The 13797-nt window shown below is 37.4% G+C and overlaps 1 protein-coding gene across 1 annotated transcript in view; it reads right to left on the bottom strand.

Annotated features, from left to right (window-relative positions):
* The window catches only part of LOC126470494 (membrane-associated guanylate kinase, WW and PDZ domain-containing protein 1), a 407605-nt gene extending 395023 nt beyond the window's left edge, over window positions 1-12582 (bottom strand). Inside the window, exon 1 of the mRNA XM_050098366.1 lies at window positions 11934-12582. Coding sequence (XP_049954323.1) covers window positions 11934-12291 — 358 coding nt within the window. The 5' untranslated portion in view covers window positions 12292-12582. The remainder of the gene's footprint in view (window positions 1-11933) is intronic.
* Window positions 12583-13797: the final 1215 nt, after the last annotated feature.

Raw genomic sequence — 13797 nt, 5'->3', positions numbered from 1 at the left:
CAAGGGCTCCACTCCATACAAATACCTTCACATGGCTGAACGTATTTGTCTAAGTGTAGACTTGCACAGAAGTGGAAACGTGGACAATAAGTAGTTTAGAAGAGAATTTCTCTTTTTAAGAAATTCTTTCCTTGCTACTGCAGTCTAATCTAATTCCTTCGGAATCACTAAGGGGTGGAAATATATCTTCTTTGTCAAAGAATAAATAATATATTTAGACAAAAGAATGAAGAGCATTGGAGAAGTTATTTGATGTAACTCTTATATTTGGATGATACTTTCTGCAAACATAAATAGCTGTGGAATGTTGGAAGATATACCAATTACACAAGTAGGGATTGCATACAAACAGAAATCCATACCAAAGAAAGATGGCATTACATGAATATTATAATGGAAAATCCTGGGGTTAGTCAGAACAATTGGTATTTCATGAAGCCAACTTTAACAACTAATAACAGTAGGGATTGCATACAAACAGAAATCCATACCAAAGAAAGATGGCATTACATGAATATTATAATGGAAAATCCTGGGGTTAGTCAGAACAATTGGTATTTCATGAAGCCAACTTTAACAACTAATAACAGTGTACATGAGCTGTTAAACTGGCATAGAATTGAAAAGTTCAATACAACAGGTTCACTTTTCCACACTGCAGACAAGTCTTTTGGTTACAGTGGGATGAAGTCTTTACTATAAGTGCAGACTAAGTTGACATTCGGTGCAGTGGCTGATGAGAGCAACTGTAAATGGGAAATGCCTTTACGGTTGCTCCCACCGGCCACTGCACAGAGTGTCTACTTTGTTTGCGCATATAATACTCATACTACTTCTTGACAAAGTATAATCAAATACGTGGGACATGAGCTGCTGTTTCAGTACTTAGCCAGTCTTGTCTTCCATGATTAATGGCATAATTCATTTCAGTTCAGGCTGGGAGGGGGATTACTGTTTCACTCGTGATTTTAGGGAAAATTTTTAAAATGCTGTATCCCTGGAATAGTTCCAGATATTTTGTTGCTTTTCATTTGAAATACAATAACTTTATGATTAAAATAACATGCTTAGTTTGGAAATATGTCTCTTGCTGTAGCCTTCCGGAATTCTTTTTTTTTTCAACAATGCCAATCTTAGATAATTTAATGTTTTACTGTTGATCAATAAAAGGAGATCTTCCACTTTTCAGTTTAATAGGTTTCATAAATAATGCTTGTTTATATTTTCATGACTAATTTCTTTACGGCACGTGTTTATTGATAATTTCCTTGTTTCAGTGTTTATTGCTAATTTATTTTTTGCTGCTTTTCATTGCTAATTTCTTTATCCCAGAGCTTTGAAGAAAATATGATAATCTAGATAATTATGTGTTTCGCCTAGCATATAAAAGGAAAGACATTTAACTTGACAGTTCAGTCATCAACAAGCAAATGAGGAGAGCTGTTGACCAAATTTGTGGTCCAACAGTAACTATATGCTTTTGTGATGGTGAAGTGTGCTGGCTATTTATATATCAATAAAATGGTGATGGATAGGACTAGAAAAGAAATAGACTTTCTTCATGTTCAGAATAAGAGTGCTTATTTCAAAAGACTATTTCAAAGTCAATATGTTTCCAGTGATGACTTTCCATGTTCTAAATGCTTTGACAGAATGTCAACAATGGGAATAAAATCACATTTCCTGAATCAGACAACTAAATATGTAGGTGTTAGTCGCACTAAGAAACCATATCAGTGAATTCGAGCCGTAACCTGTATGCGTCAAGAAAGCTCAGAGAAATTACTGAAGCTGTGGTGAGTACACCAAAGCAGCACTGACCATACTCTTCAAACAAGAAATTCCATCTTCAGAAGAAGATGAATCAAAGGAAACTTGCCCAACTTGCCAGTTCATGTAAAACATCAATTCAACTGTTGAATTGGGTGCATCCCACACTGAAAAGGTGCAAGTCCTATTAATTATCCCAGACTACTTTTCAAAGCAAAAGAATTTGCACCATATTCCATCCACATTAAAATACATGGTGGACAACACAAAATATGCAAGGTCTGTAAAAGGAGTGTTTGGAAGTCCAGGTGCTAATAAGCATACCGTGAATAAAGCACATGTTCATATTGCACAGTCATTTTATCTGGAAGATAATTGGGGCTGTCCTTGCCAGAGTGAAAAAAGCCACTATCACTGTAACAGCTAAAGGACAAAAAGTGTTGAAAGTGAAAAGAAACATGACCCTCAGTATTAAAGAAACATTCGCAGGTTCGGTGGCAGGAGGAACAAGACTTTTGGTCAGGTGATTACAGGGTTATAAATACAAAATCAAATAGGGGTAATGCAGGAGTACGTTTAATAATGAATAAAAAAATAGGAGTGCGGGTTAGCTACTACAAACAGCATAGTGGACGCATTATTGTGGCCAAGATAGACACAAAGCCCATGCCTACTACAGTAGTACAAGTTTATATGCCAACTAGCTCTGCAGATGATGAAGAAATTGATGAAATGTAGGATGAGATATAAGAAATTATTCAGGTAGTGAAGGGAGACGAAAATTTAATAGTCATGGGTAACTGGAATTCGTCAGTAGGAAAAGGGAGAGAAGGACACATAGTAGGTGAATATGGATTGGAGGGAAGAAATGAAAGAGGAAGCCGCCTTGTAGAATTTTGCACAGAGCATAACTTAATCATAGCTAACACTTGGTTCAAGAATCGTAAAAGAAGGTTGTATACCTGGAAGAATCCTGGAGATACTAAAAGGTATCAGATAGATTATATAATGGTAATACAGAGATTTAGGAACCAGGTTTTAAATTGTAAGACATTTCCAGGGGCAGATGTGGATTCTGACCACAATCTGTTGGTTATGAACTGCAGATTGAAACTGAAGAAACTGCAAAAAGGTGGGAATTTAAGGAGATGGGACCTGGATAAACTGAAAGAACCAGAGGTTGTAGAGAGTTTCAGGGAGAGCATAAGGGAACAATTGACAGGAATGGGGGAAAGAAATACAGTAGAAGAAGAATGGGTAGCTCTGAGGGATGAAGTAGTGAAGGCAGCAGAGGATCAAGTAGGTACAAATACGAGGGCTAATAGAAATCCTTGGGTAACAGAAGAAATATTGAATTTAATTGATGAAAGGAGAAAATATAAAAATGCAGTAAATGAAGCAGGCAAAAAGGAATACAAACGTCTCAAAAATGAGATCGGCAGGAAGTGCAAAATGGCTAAGCAGGGATGGCTAGAGGACAAATGTAAGGATATAGAGGCTTCTCTCACTAGGGGTAAGATAGATACTGCCTACAGGAAAATTAAAGAGACCTTTGGAGAGAAGAGAACCACTTGTATGAATATCAAGAGCTCAGATGGCAACCCAGTTCTAAGCATTGAAGGGAAGGCAGAAAGGTGGAAGGAGTATATAGAGGGTTTATACAAGGGCGATGTACTTGAGGACAATATTATGGAAATGGAAGAGGGTGTAGATGAAGATGAAATGGGAGATAAGATACTGCCTGAAGAGTTTGACAGAGCACTGAAAGACCTGAGTCGAAACAAGACCCCGGGAGTAGACAACATTCCATTAGAACTACTGATGGCCTTGGGAGAGCCAGTCATGACAAAACTCTACCATCTGGTGAGCAAGATGTATGAGACAGGCGAAATACCCACAGACTTTAAGAAGAATATAATAATTCCAATCCCAAAGAAAGCAGGTGTTGACAGATGTGAAAATTACCGAACTATCAGTTTAATAAGTCTCAGCTGCAAAATACTAACGCGAATTCTTTACAGACGAATGGAAAAACTGGTAGAAGCGGACCTCGGGGAAGATCAGTTTGGATTCCGTAGAAATGTTGGAACACGTGAGGCAATACTAACCTTACGACTTATCTTAGAAGAAAGATTAAGAAAAGGCAAACCTACGTTTCTAGCATTTGTAGACTCAGAGAAAGCTTTTGACAACGTTAACTGGAATACTCTCTTTCAAATTCTGAAGGTGGCAGGGGCAAAATACAAGGAGCGAAAGGCTATTTACAATTTGTACAGAAACCAGATGGCAGTTATAAGAGTCGAGGGGCATGAAAGGGAAGCAGTGGTTGGGAAAGGAGTGAGACAGGGTTGTAGCCTCTCCACGATGTTATTCAATCTGTATATTGAGCAAGCAGTAAAGGAAAAAAAAGAAAAATTCGGAGTAGGTATTAAAATTCATGGAGAAGAAGTAAAAACTTTGAGGTTCGCCGATGACATTGTAATTCTGTCAGAAACAGCAAAGGACTTGGAAGAGCAGTTGAACGGAATGGACAGTGTCTTGAAAGGAGGATATAAGATGAACATTAACAAAAGCAAAACGAGGATAATGGAATGTAGTCAGATTAAATCGGGTGATGCTGAGGGGATTAGATTAGGAAATGAGAAACTTAAAGTAGTAAAGGAGTTTTGCTATTTAGGGAGTAAAATAACTGATGATGGTCAAAGTAGAGAGGATATAAAATGTATACTGGCAATGGCAAGGAAATCGTTTCTGAAGAAGAGAAATTTGTTTACATCGAGTATAGATTTAAGTGTCAGGAAGTCGTTTCTGAAAGTATTTGTATGGAGTGTAGCCATGTGTGGAAGTGAAACATGGACGATAACCAGTTTGGACAAGAAGAGAATAGAAGCTTTCGAAATGTGGTGCTACAGAAGAATGCTGAAGATAAGGTGGGTAGATCACATAACTAATGAGGAGGTATTGAATAGGATTGGGGAGAAGAGAAGTTTGTGGCACAACTTGACTAGAAGAAGGGATCGGTTGGTAGGACATGTTTTGAGGCATCAAGGGATCACAAATTTAGCATTGGAGGGCAGCGTGGAGGGTAAAAATCGTAGAGGGAGACCAAGAGATCAATACACTAAGCAGATTCAGAAGGATGTAGGTTGCAGTAGGTACTGGGAGATGAAGAAGCTTGCACAGGATAGAGTAGCATAGAGAGCTGCATCAAACCAGTCTCAGGACTGAAGACCACAACAACAACAACAATATTCACACTGCATGACAAAAATTTTATGTACCACATCGTAAGTGGGTGGTTCCAAACCCACATTGTATGTGTGGTACCTTTGAAGTACTTACTTCAACACATGACATATGACACCTTGGTTGGATGTGTCACGTCATACGTCATCTGTTATATCAAGCGAGAGACCTATTTGTTACAGGAATATGGTGACTGCCATGGAAAAGACTGACTCACTTTACTGACACTTGGTCTGGGAAACATAGAGAATAGCTCTTCAGTAGTTATACAGGGTGTTACAAAAAAGTACGGCCAAACCTTCAGGAAACATTCCTCACACACAAATAAAAAAAGATGTTATGTATACATGTGTCCAGAAACGCTTAATTTCCATGTTAGAGCTCATTTTAGTTTCGTCAGTATGTACTGTACTTCCTTGATTCACCGCTATGATTTCATACGGGATACTCTACCTGTGCTGCCTGAACATGTGACTTTACAAGTAGGACACAACATGTGGTTCAGCACATTTCAGTCAAAGTGTTCGTACGCTTCTCAACAACAGATTCAGTGACCGATGGATTGGTAGAGGCGGACCAATTCCATGGCCTATACGCTCTCCTGACCTCAACCCTCTTGACTTTCATTTATGGGGGCATTTGAAAGCTTTTGTCTACGCAACCCCGGTACCAAATGTAGAGACTCTTCGTGCTCGTATTGTGGACGGCTGTGATACAATACGCCATTCTCCAGGGCTGCATCAGCGCATCAGGGATTACATGCGGCGGAGGGTGGATGCATGTAGCCTCACTAATGGAGGACATTTTGAACATTTCCTGTAACAATTGTTTGAAGTCACGCTGGTACGTTCTGTTGCTGTGTGTTTCCATTCCATGATTAATGTGATTTGAATAGAAGTATTAAAATGAGGTCTAACATGGAAAGTAAGCGTTTCCGGACACATGTCCACATAATATATTTTCTTTCTTTGTGTGTGAGGAATGTTTCCTGAAAGTTTGGCTGTATCTTTTTGTAACACCCTGTATAGCAACAAGGGAGGAAAACAAACTCATTAAGAAAACTGCTGTGACTGACAACTTCTTTGATGAATGAGGGAAATGGACAGTGAAAGCAGTAACACACCAACATCTGATGAAATTGCAACAACACCAACAACTACAACGCACTGCAGAAGTGAAAGGACATGTACAAGTTGAATAACTATGTTTAGTGTTTCACTGTAATTTTGCTGAGAATGGGCATTTGATTCTGCACAAGAAGTACAAGGGTATCATAGTAGGTAATGACTAAGTTTTACAGGAGCAATATATTTTCAAAACAAGATAAGAAGCATTCCAGTTATAAGTGATGACAGAGGATATGATTCAGCAAATGCATTGTTGGCAATGTGCAAAATTTGTCAACACATGCAATCACAGGCAGAAAATACCATCCTAGGCACTTCAAGACCCCGTTACCAACTGTTTTAATCGACTGAATCGTTTGTGCCTGTGGAGTACATTTACATTGTTACTGGTCACAGGAAGGGCCTCCATTGACTTGCAATTTTCAGTTCTAAGCAAAGAGCACAAGATGTTGTGTGCTTTGGAACCTGTCCACATATATTTTGGAATGATTTAATGTGTAAGAATGCAATGTCTATTCATAATCTTTGAGGAGAAATAAAACTCCATGTCAAATAAGACTAGCTTCTGATTTCATGAGGCCAATATGCCATAGGCTAATGTGGTAATGGAAACTGGTTTAATGTAAAGCAGAATTTTCAGTTGTTAATAAAAGCTGTTACACCAATGAGCAGAGGTTCTTCTTTTCATGGAATGTAGTACTACTGATTGATACCCACCAATAGATTATGATGATTGGCTTGTAGGGCGCTCAACTGCGCAGTCATCAGCGCCCGTACAAAGTACCAATTTTTTCGCAGTCCTGTTTTGACACAATCCAATTTAGCCACTGTCACAAATGATGATGAAATGATGAGGACAAAAAGCACCAAGTCCCCGGGCAGAGAAAATCCCCAACCTGGCCAGCAATCGAACCCGAGACCCTGTGATCCAGAGGTATCAATGCTAGTCACTAGACCACAAGCTGTGGATCCCACCAACAGAACAGGGGAAAAAGGGCATATAATAAATACAAATAATAATATAATTTTCAAAAATTCTGTAGGCTACAGCAAGAGAACGTAGAAACATATTTCCAAACTAAGGCTGCCATTGTAATTATGAAGTTATTATCTTTTAAATAATAATAAAAAGTATCTAGAACTGCTCTGCAAAGATAAAGATTTTTAAAACTTTTCCCAAAATCTGCATGTGTGAAATGGCAACCAAGGTGTCATCTTTTACCGCTCATACCTCGGGCCAGGAAATTCTTTGGAGAAAATGAAGAAATTGGGTTTCTTACTGGGACCTGAATTATAACATATGTTATATTCAACAACATCTGAAACAATGGAGGTAAGATTCGTTCTTAGCCTGCCTGAGTTGATATACACTATACCTAACACATATTACCAATAACTTTGTAAACACGAAATATGACACAAAGTGTTCCCATGTAGGTTAGATTCTGATAGTGTCCCCTGCTGATAACCTTAGCTGTGATGAACAAACTGCTCAAATTTGTAACCTGAGGTCTAAAGTGGATTCGAAGGAGGCAATTTGGTTGAGTGCAGATGAAGCAAACAGATGTAAATACAAAATAAAGGTTGCGGCAACAGACAGATCTGTAGTGTAGCCAGAGGTCTACATTAATTTCACATTTAATGCACTTCTCATAATAAATATTAACTAAAAGTGAAAGATACATTCATAAAAGCTATAGCACATAATAGATAAATCTGCAGTACTTTACTGCATACTAGGTATGGTCTATGTATATTGTACAACAACTATGAAAAATTCAAGTGGATGGGCTACTACATTACTTTCACTACATATGTTCATTAATCGTAATTCAAGGAACACAAATGATACTTACATTCCTTATAAGTTGCATTATGAAGTACAGATAAGCTTCCATATGCACTAATTTTGGAGAGAACAACAATAAAACAAACTACGGAGAGAAGAACCTATCACAGAATACCAATTTGAGGTGACGTATGTTGACAATAAAAAATACCATGTTATCTGCTACTTCAGACAAGATAGGCTATTTCCAGCTGCAGGAGGAGGAACAAGAGATCTTGAAAGACATCTAGTTTTGGAGACACAGACCAAGATAGGATTTGAAGGAGAGTCTAGAACTATTCACTCAACTCTGGCATGTGATTTCACTCCTCAGCTGTGAGCCATGTCATCATGTGTTTACAATGTGAAGGATGAAAGAAGCAGATTATTATACGTCATCTGTGCTTGTCTTTGTAACTGGTGCAAGAAGCTGTTCCAATTTACATTATCTTTGTATCAGTTGTATGCTTAAAAGGAAGCAACTGGATGAAAGAAGTCAGAATGAGTGAAAAATGTCTTCGCACAGCAGGTGATGCTACAGGAAAACAAAACCACGGCAGTGCGCGTTGGGTATCTGCGTGGTTTGTTGGGTGTCTGCATGGTAATGTTGTTTTCTGTTATGTGTTAGGCCTACTGTGTTCCACCATCAATCCACTATACATGAATTTTATATTACGAAGATGTGATAAAATAAAAAAATTACACATTAATATTAGCACGTTTCAGCATCACATTGGAAAAAAAAAAAAAGTAAATTTAAGCAAAACTTAACACACCTGGATTAAGTAAAAGAAGAAAAACATAACAAATACAAAAAGCATCACAACAGCTATCACTTGAAATATAAACAGAGGAATGAACACAAAACCAGAAGTAAAAAATCATACACAATGGAAGACATTTGTGATACCAATTATCAATCTGAAAATGTCAATTCATAGACTGGTTTGTAAAAAAACAAAACAGTTTACTTGACATGACTTCCTTGTCTCATCGGGATGACCTACATTTTCATGTGTAAGCACAATGGTGTAATGTGGCATACAAAAAGCACTATAAAAGTGACATTCATATTAAGTGCCAAAAGATAAGACTAACCTTATTTTACTACAAAGTTGAGAGGATGTTACCTCTTAACAACTTGCACATAATAAAACAACACGAATGTAAACAACTTACAGGTGTTTATACATGACTTGTTTAATGTTTATAGCCCAATGAAATATTTTCTGTCACACAGATGTAGGTGCTATAATAAAAGACACACATTGTTGGAAGACATCAAACTGAAACACTCATAGGACTACTGGGAAATGACAGTAACCTAATGGCTGAAATACACGGCCAAAAACATACTGAACATTAATGAAGAAAAATCTACCTCTGAAAGAGATTTTTGACTAGAATCAAGTACACTGGAAATTTCTTATAACACTATTTTACTTCAAATACCAGTAGGAGTCTGAAAGGACTAAGCCATAATATTCCTTTGGATTCACTGCAAATTGCACAAGCGACTGTATATGAAAGCAAGAAAGAACAGAGTTTATGACAGTGGTGCTTCGAGCTTCCAACAGAGACGATTATGTTACATGCATATTTTTTTTAGGTATATCCACAGCTTTTCACAGTGCTGATCATAAAATACTGCTAAATGAATTAATATGACTATGAATAAGAGGAATAGCTTATGAGTGGTTCCAGTCATACTTGAAAAATATGGTGTAAAAGTGGATCAATCATCAAACCCAGAACATTAACATGCAATACTGACTAAAAGTAGTATTGGTCTAGTTGCAAAGACATATTCAAAAAGTTGTGTTTTCATAATGTGCCAAATCAATTCATCTACCAATCCACTGCGGACGACACAAATAGCTCCAGACATGCTCATGGAACAAAAGCCAGTTTGAACTTACATCTACCAAGGAATAACAAATAAAAGAATTAAATGAGGATTTTCTGTCAGGGATTAAAATAGTGTAATAATCTGCCCAAGGACAAAAAAAAGAGACAATTAGAATAAATTTATCTAAAGGCAGTTAAAGCATTCTTCTATAAGTAATGCTCTCTACATGAAAATTTTACTTCCAAGATCGATAGTGTATCCTTTTCTCACAATTTTTCTGAGTTCAACATGTCAATCATGAGAGTGGATACAGGATTAGACAGGCAGAAAGGAAGATATGAAGATGTATGAGAGACTTTGTACTATAGTAATCTACAAGTGTCTGTGGTGTGTATAACGAGAAGATCACGAGACAAAATTAACAGCATATAACAGTTTCTTACATTGCCAAGTTCACATGTTCCAAGTATGTGCAAACATAAGAGAACTGTCCAGTAGGTACACGCAAACAAGGTAGTGCATTTGTCACCACAGAGGCCTCAAATTTGTGCCAGACTGATTTAAGTTTTCCTTGGCTTTTCTAAACCACTGTAGGCAAATGCCATTGCTGAGCACCTGTCTCCACTCCTTTAATACATGTGTATATTCTATGTCTGTCTGTATGGCTTATGTTTTCCATGTATTAAGCTGACACGGCCTACTTCATTATAAATGTTCTTTGGACAAATAAGTTACTAAGACTAGCTGCTATCTGAAATCAAAAGACCACAGACCAAATGTCTGAAAGCCTGAAAACATCCAGAACCATACCTGCAGTTGTAGTTTTGAACAATTTTCAGTGAAACTGCTTTGGTCCTTCACAGGCCTGCAGGTACCACTTAGTCAAACTGGTAGCAATTTACGTCTGTAAAGCGAGTGAATGTATAAGAATTTGTTTTTATTGCAGAAGAGTGTAGATGGGAAAGTATAACAGGAAGGATTTATATGTTTACCAGTATGAAAAGTAAAGGGCCACACACCTACTTCTGCACAACAAGATTAACTCTACCTTCTAATTTAAAACACTGAAGTATCACATAGCATTAACATTTATGCAATCAAAGAAATGTGACAATATTTTTGAGTTGTTCACTGCTCCACCACAAAGCACGACTGCCACAGTTGTTTATCTCAAATAACATTACATTCCCAAAACATTTTAATGTGGAGAAAAACAACATCATGTAATATAAAACAAAAACAGTTACTGAAATCTGCACCGCTACACAACCTACAATCATTTCCTTCTGAAGGCAACAGAAGACAAATAACAAACATAGAACTTTGCCTGAATGAAATCAAACTGTTTTTATGGGGGACCACAGGAATCATGTATCTCAAATTAATTGTGGTTTTTTGGATGAAAACAAATAATCACAGACTAATTATCTTGGTATTACACTAAGCACAATGACAGTAATACCAACGTTTTAAGACTAAGGAGACCGACTTCTACTGTCCCTCTGTGCTCTGAACCTTGTTCGTTCATTAATTTCACAAGTGTAAGAATAACGTTAGTAATACCAGGGAAAAATCTTCTATATTTTCCCTCAACAGACTTGTGTGTCTTAACAACTGAAGCTACGAATATACTTATCAGTACTTCATTTTACATATTCCGAGAACCAGAAGTACAAAACTTGAAAATATACAATATTCTGCTTTTATGAAACGTTTCTATCCCTTGTACACTGCTAGGATCAATCACTCGATACATTCTGTAAACAACGTACGGTGTACTTACAGCTGAATTTCCTATTGCAACAGGACGTGAAAGGTACATCCAACGTAGGTTAATGATATAACCAATGCAACGTAGCTTCGCGACATTAATGAAGTAAACATGTACATGTGAAAATGATGCACAAAAGCCTGCTGGGAAAGAAGCTTTGTAGCAACCTTACATTTTAAAATCTACGTTTAACGTCTTACTACTGAAGCTACGAGAAGTGTATTTTTTAGATGGTTCCTGCCTTATATGCACTTGCCATGCGTGATACCACGTAACTTAACCTATACACTTCCACCAAGGGAACACCTATACGAGAGAACAGCTGCAATTTGTCACACTTACCAGCATCTATTGTCTTCAGTGTCACTGGATTTCCGTTTCTACAGCAGTGATTCAGCCACGCCACAACATCCCTTTGAGTGTAACCGGCAACTTTCTGTCCCTGGATCTCTAACACAACATCGCCTTCATTCAAATTTCCACTAACATAATTCACTTTATTTTGCACAATATCACTCACATAAGCAAATTCACCATTATCTGAACCGCCATGTATGGAAAAATTTAAACTACCATCGGGCCTGGCAGTAAGAACAGTTTCACGAACACCTTGTCTCCAGTGATCTGCAGATTCGGGAGAACCAATAGCTGATCTCGTCTTGTTCGGAGTTGTAGGCCTCTTCTGGCCAGATTTCAGCATTATGACATACTTTGCAACATCAGGTCAATTTGTCCAGTAAACTTTATAACACAGGTCACTGCCTACATTGCAATAACATCGATACGTTCTCATGCATTAGTCACAACTTTACAAGACAAGAAGCCATGTTGATTGTTTTTCTCTTCTGGCTGTTATTCACTCAAGTTGCTTCCATATCAACACCAAATTCCTTCATTATTATTAGTATTCGTTCACATATGCACACGTGCACATTATCCGTTACTGTAAACAAACATGTATTTGACACATATCACACCTGCTACCAACTCCAACGATATACATCTGTCAAACATTTCCTTTTGAATTGTGACCTAGTTACTGTTTCAAACACGCATGCGCAGATACCAGATATACTAAAGGTCGACATAACGTAACCGTTCACCTCATGAATGTCTACTTTATTGATAATATTGTAAACATTTATGAAAAAATTTGTTTTACCAAAGTTGACGAAAACCATTACGAATTTACTGATCAGTGGTTTCATGAACTTTTAACTTCGATATAATCGTCATAGATATTATTTTCAAATTTGTATTCTTCAAACGCATTTACACATTACGTTGATAAAGAGCGATATAGCCACGAAAGTAGGCCGCACCTTTTACTTTGAACAGAGAGAAAAGAAAGAAACTCAGAGGAGGACAATTTATGTGACATTACCGATTTACAAAAACTGCTCACAATATAATTGCACCTAATAACTTCTTTATGTGTGTTTTCTAGTTTTTCTTTTTATTCTTCATTGTTTTTTGATTCATCAGACCTCTAACTGGTTTGATGTGGCCGCTACGAATTCCTCTCCTGCACTAACCACTTCCTCTGAGAGTAGCACTTTTACCCTACGTCCTCAATTATTTGTCGGATGTATTTCAGTCTCTGTCTTCCCCAACAGTTTTTACTCTCTGCAGATCCCTCTGTACCATGGAGGTTATTCCCTGACGTCTTAACACATGTTCTGTCATCCTATCTCTTCTTTTTGTCAGTCTTTTTCCATATGTTCCTTTCTTCAGTGAATATGCCGAGAACCTTGTCATTCCTTCTCCACATAATTTTCAGCGTTCTTCCGCAGCACCAGCACGTCTCAAAAGTTTCGATTCTCTTCTACTCCAGTTTTTCTATTTTGTTTATTATTTATTCGTATGGCTCAAATTCAGTTTAAAAATACAGGTATATAACAGTAGTATATGTATATAACATGAATATTCTTGTTATAACGCTAAATGAGCTAGCTAATCGGCAGCCAGACCGGATATTGGATTTCCTGGTTACAAACATCCAGACTAATCAAAATCAAAAAGCCTTAAAAACGCACCTTTTCTGGACCAACTGATTAAAAGATTTGGCCCTTCTATCCGAGTATGCCATCCAGACATAGAAGGCATTATCTGAGCTAAAACCGAGTTTTTCCATTGTCCATGATTCACTACCACACAATTCTGTGCTCCAAACGTATATTCCCAGAAATTTCTCCCTCAAATTAAA

The sequence above is a fragment of the Schistocerca serialis genome, chromosome 3 (assembly GCF_023864345.2).
Source record: "Schistocerca serialis cubense isolate TAMUIC-IGC-003099 chromosome 3, iqSchSeri2.2, whole genome shotgun sequence".
In the NCBI taxonomy this organism is placed as follows: Eukaryota; Metazoa; Arthropoda; class Insecta; order Orthoptera; family Acrididae; genus Schistocerca; species Schistocerca serialis.
Note: the sequence above shows the minus strand (reverse complement) of the source record. Positions and strands in the feature narration are given on the sequence as shown.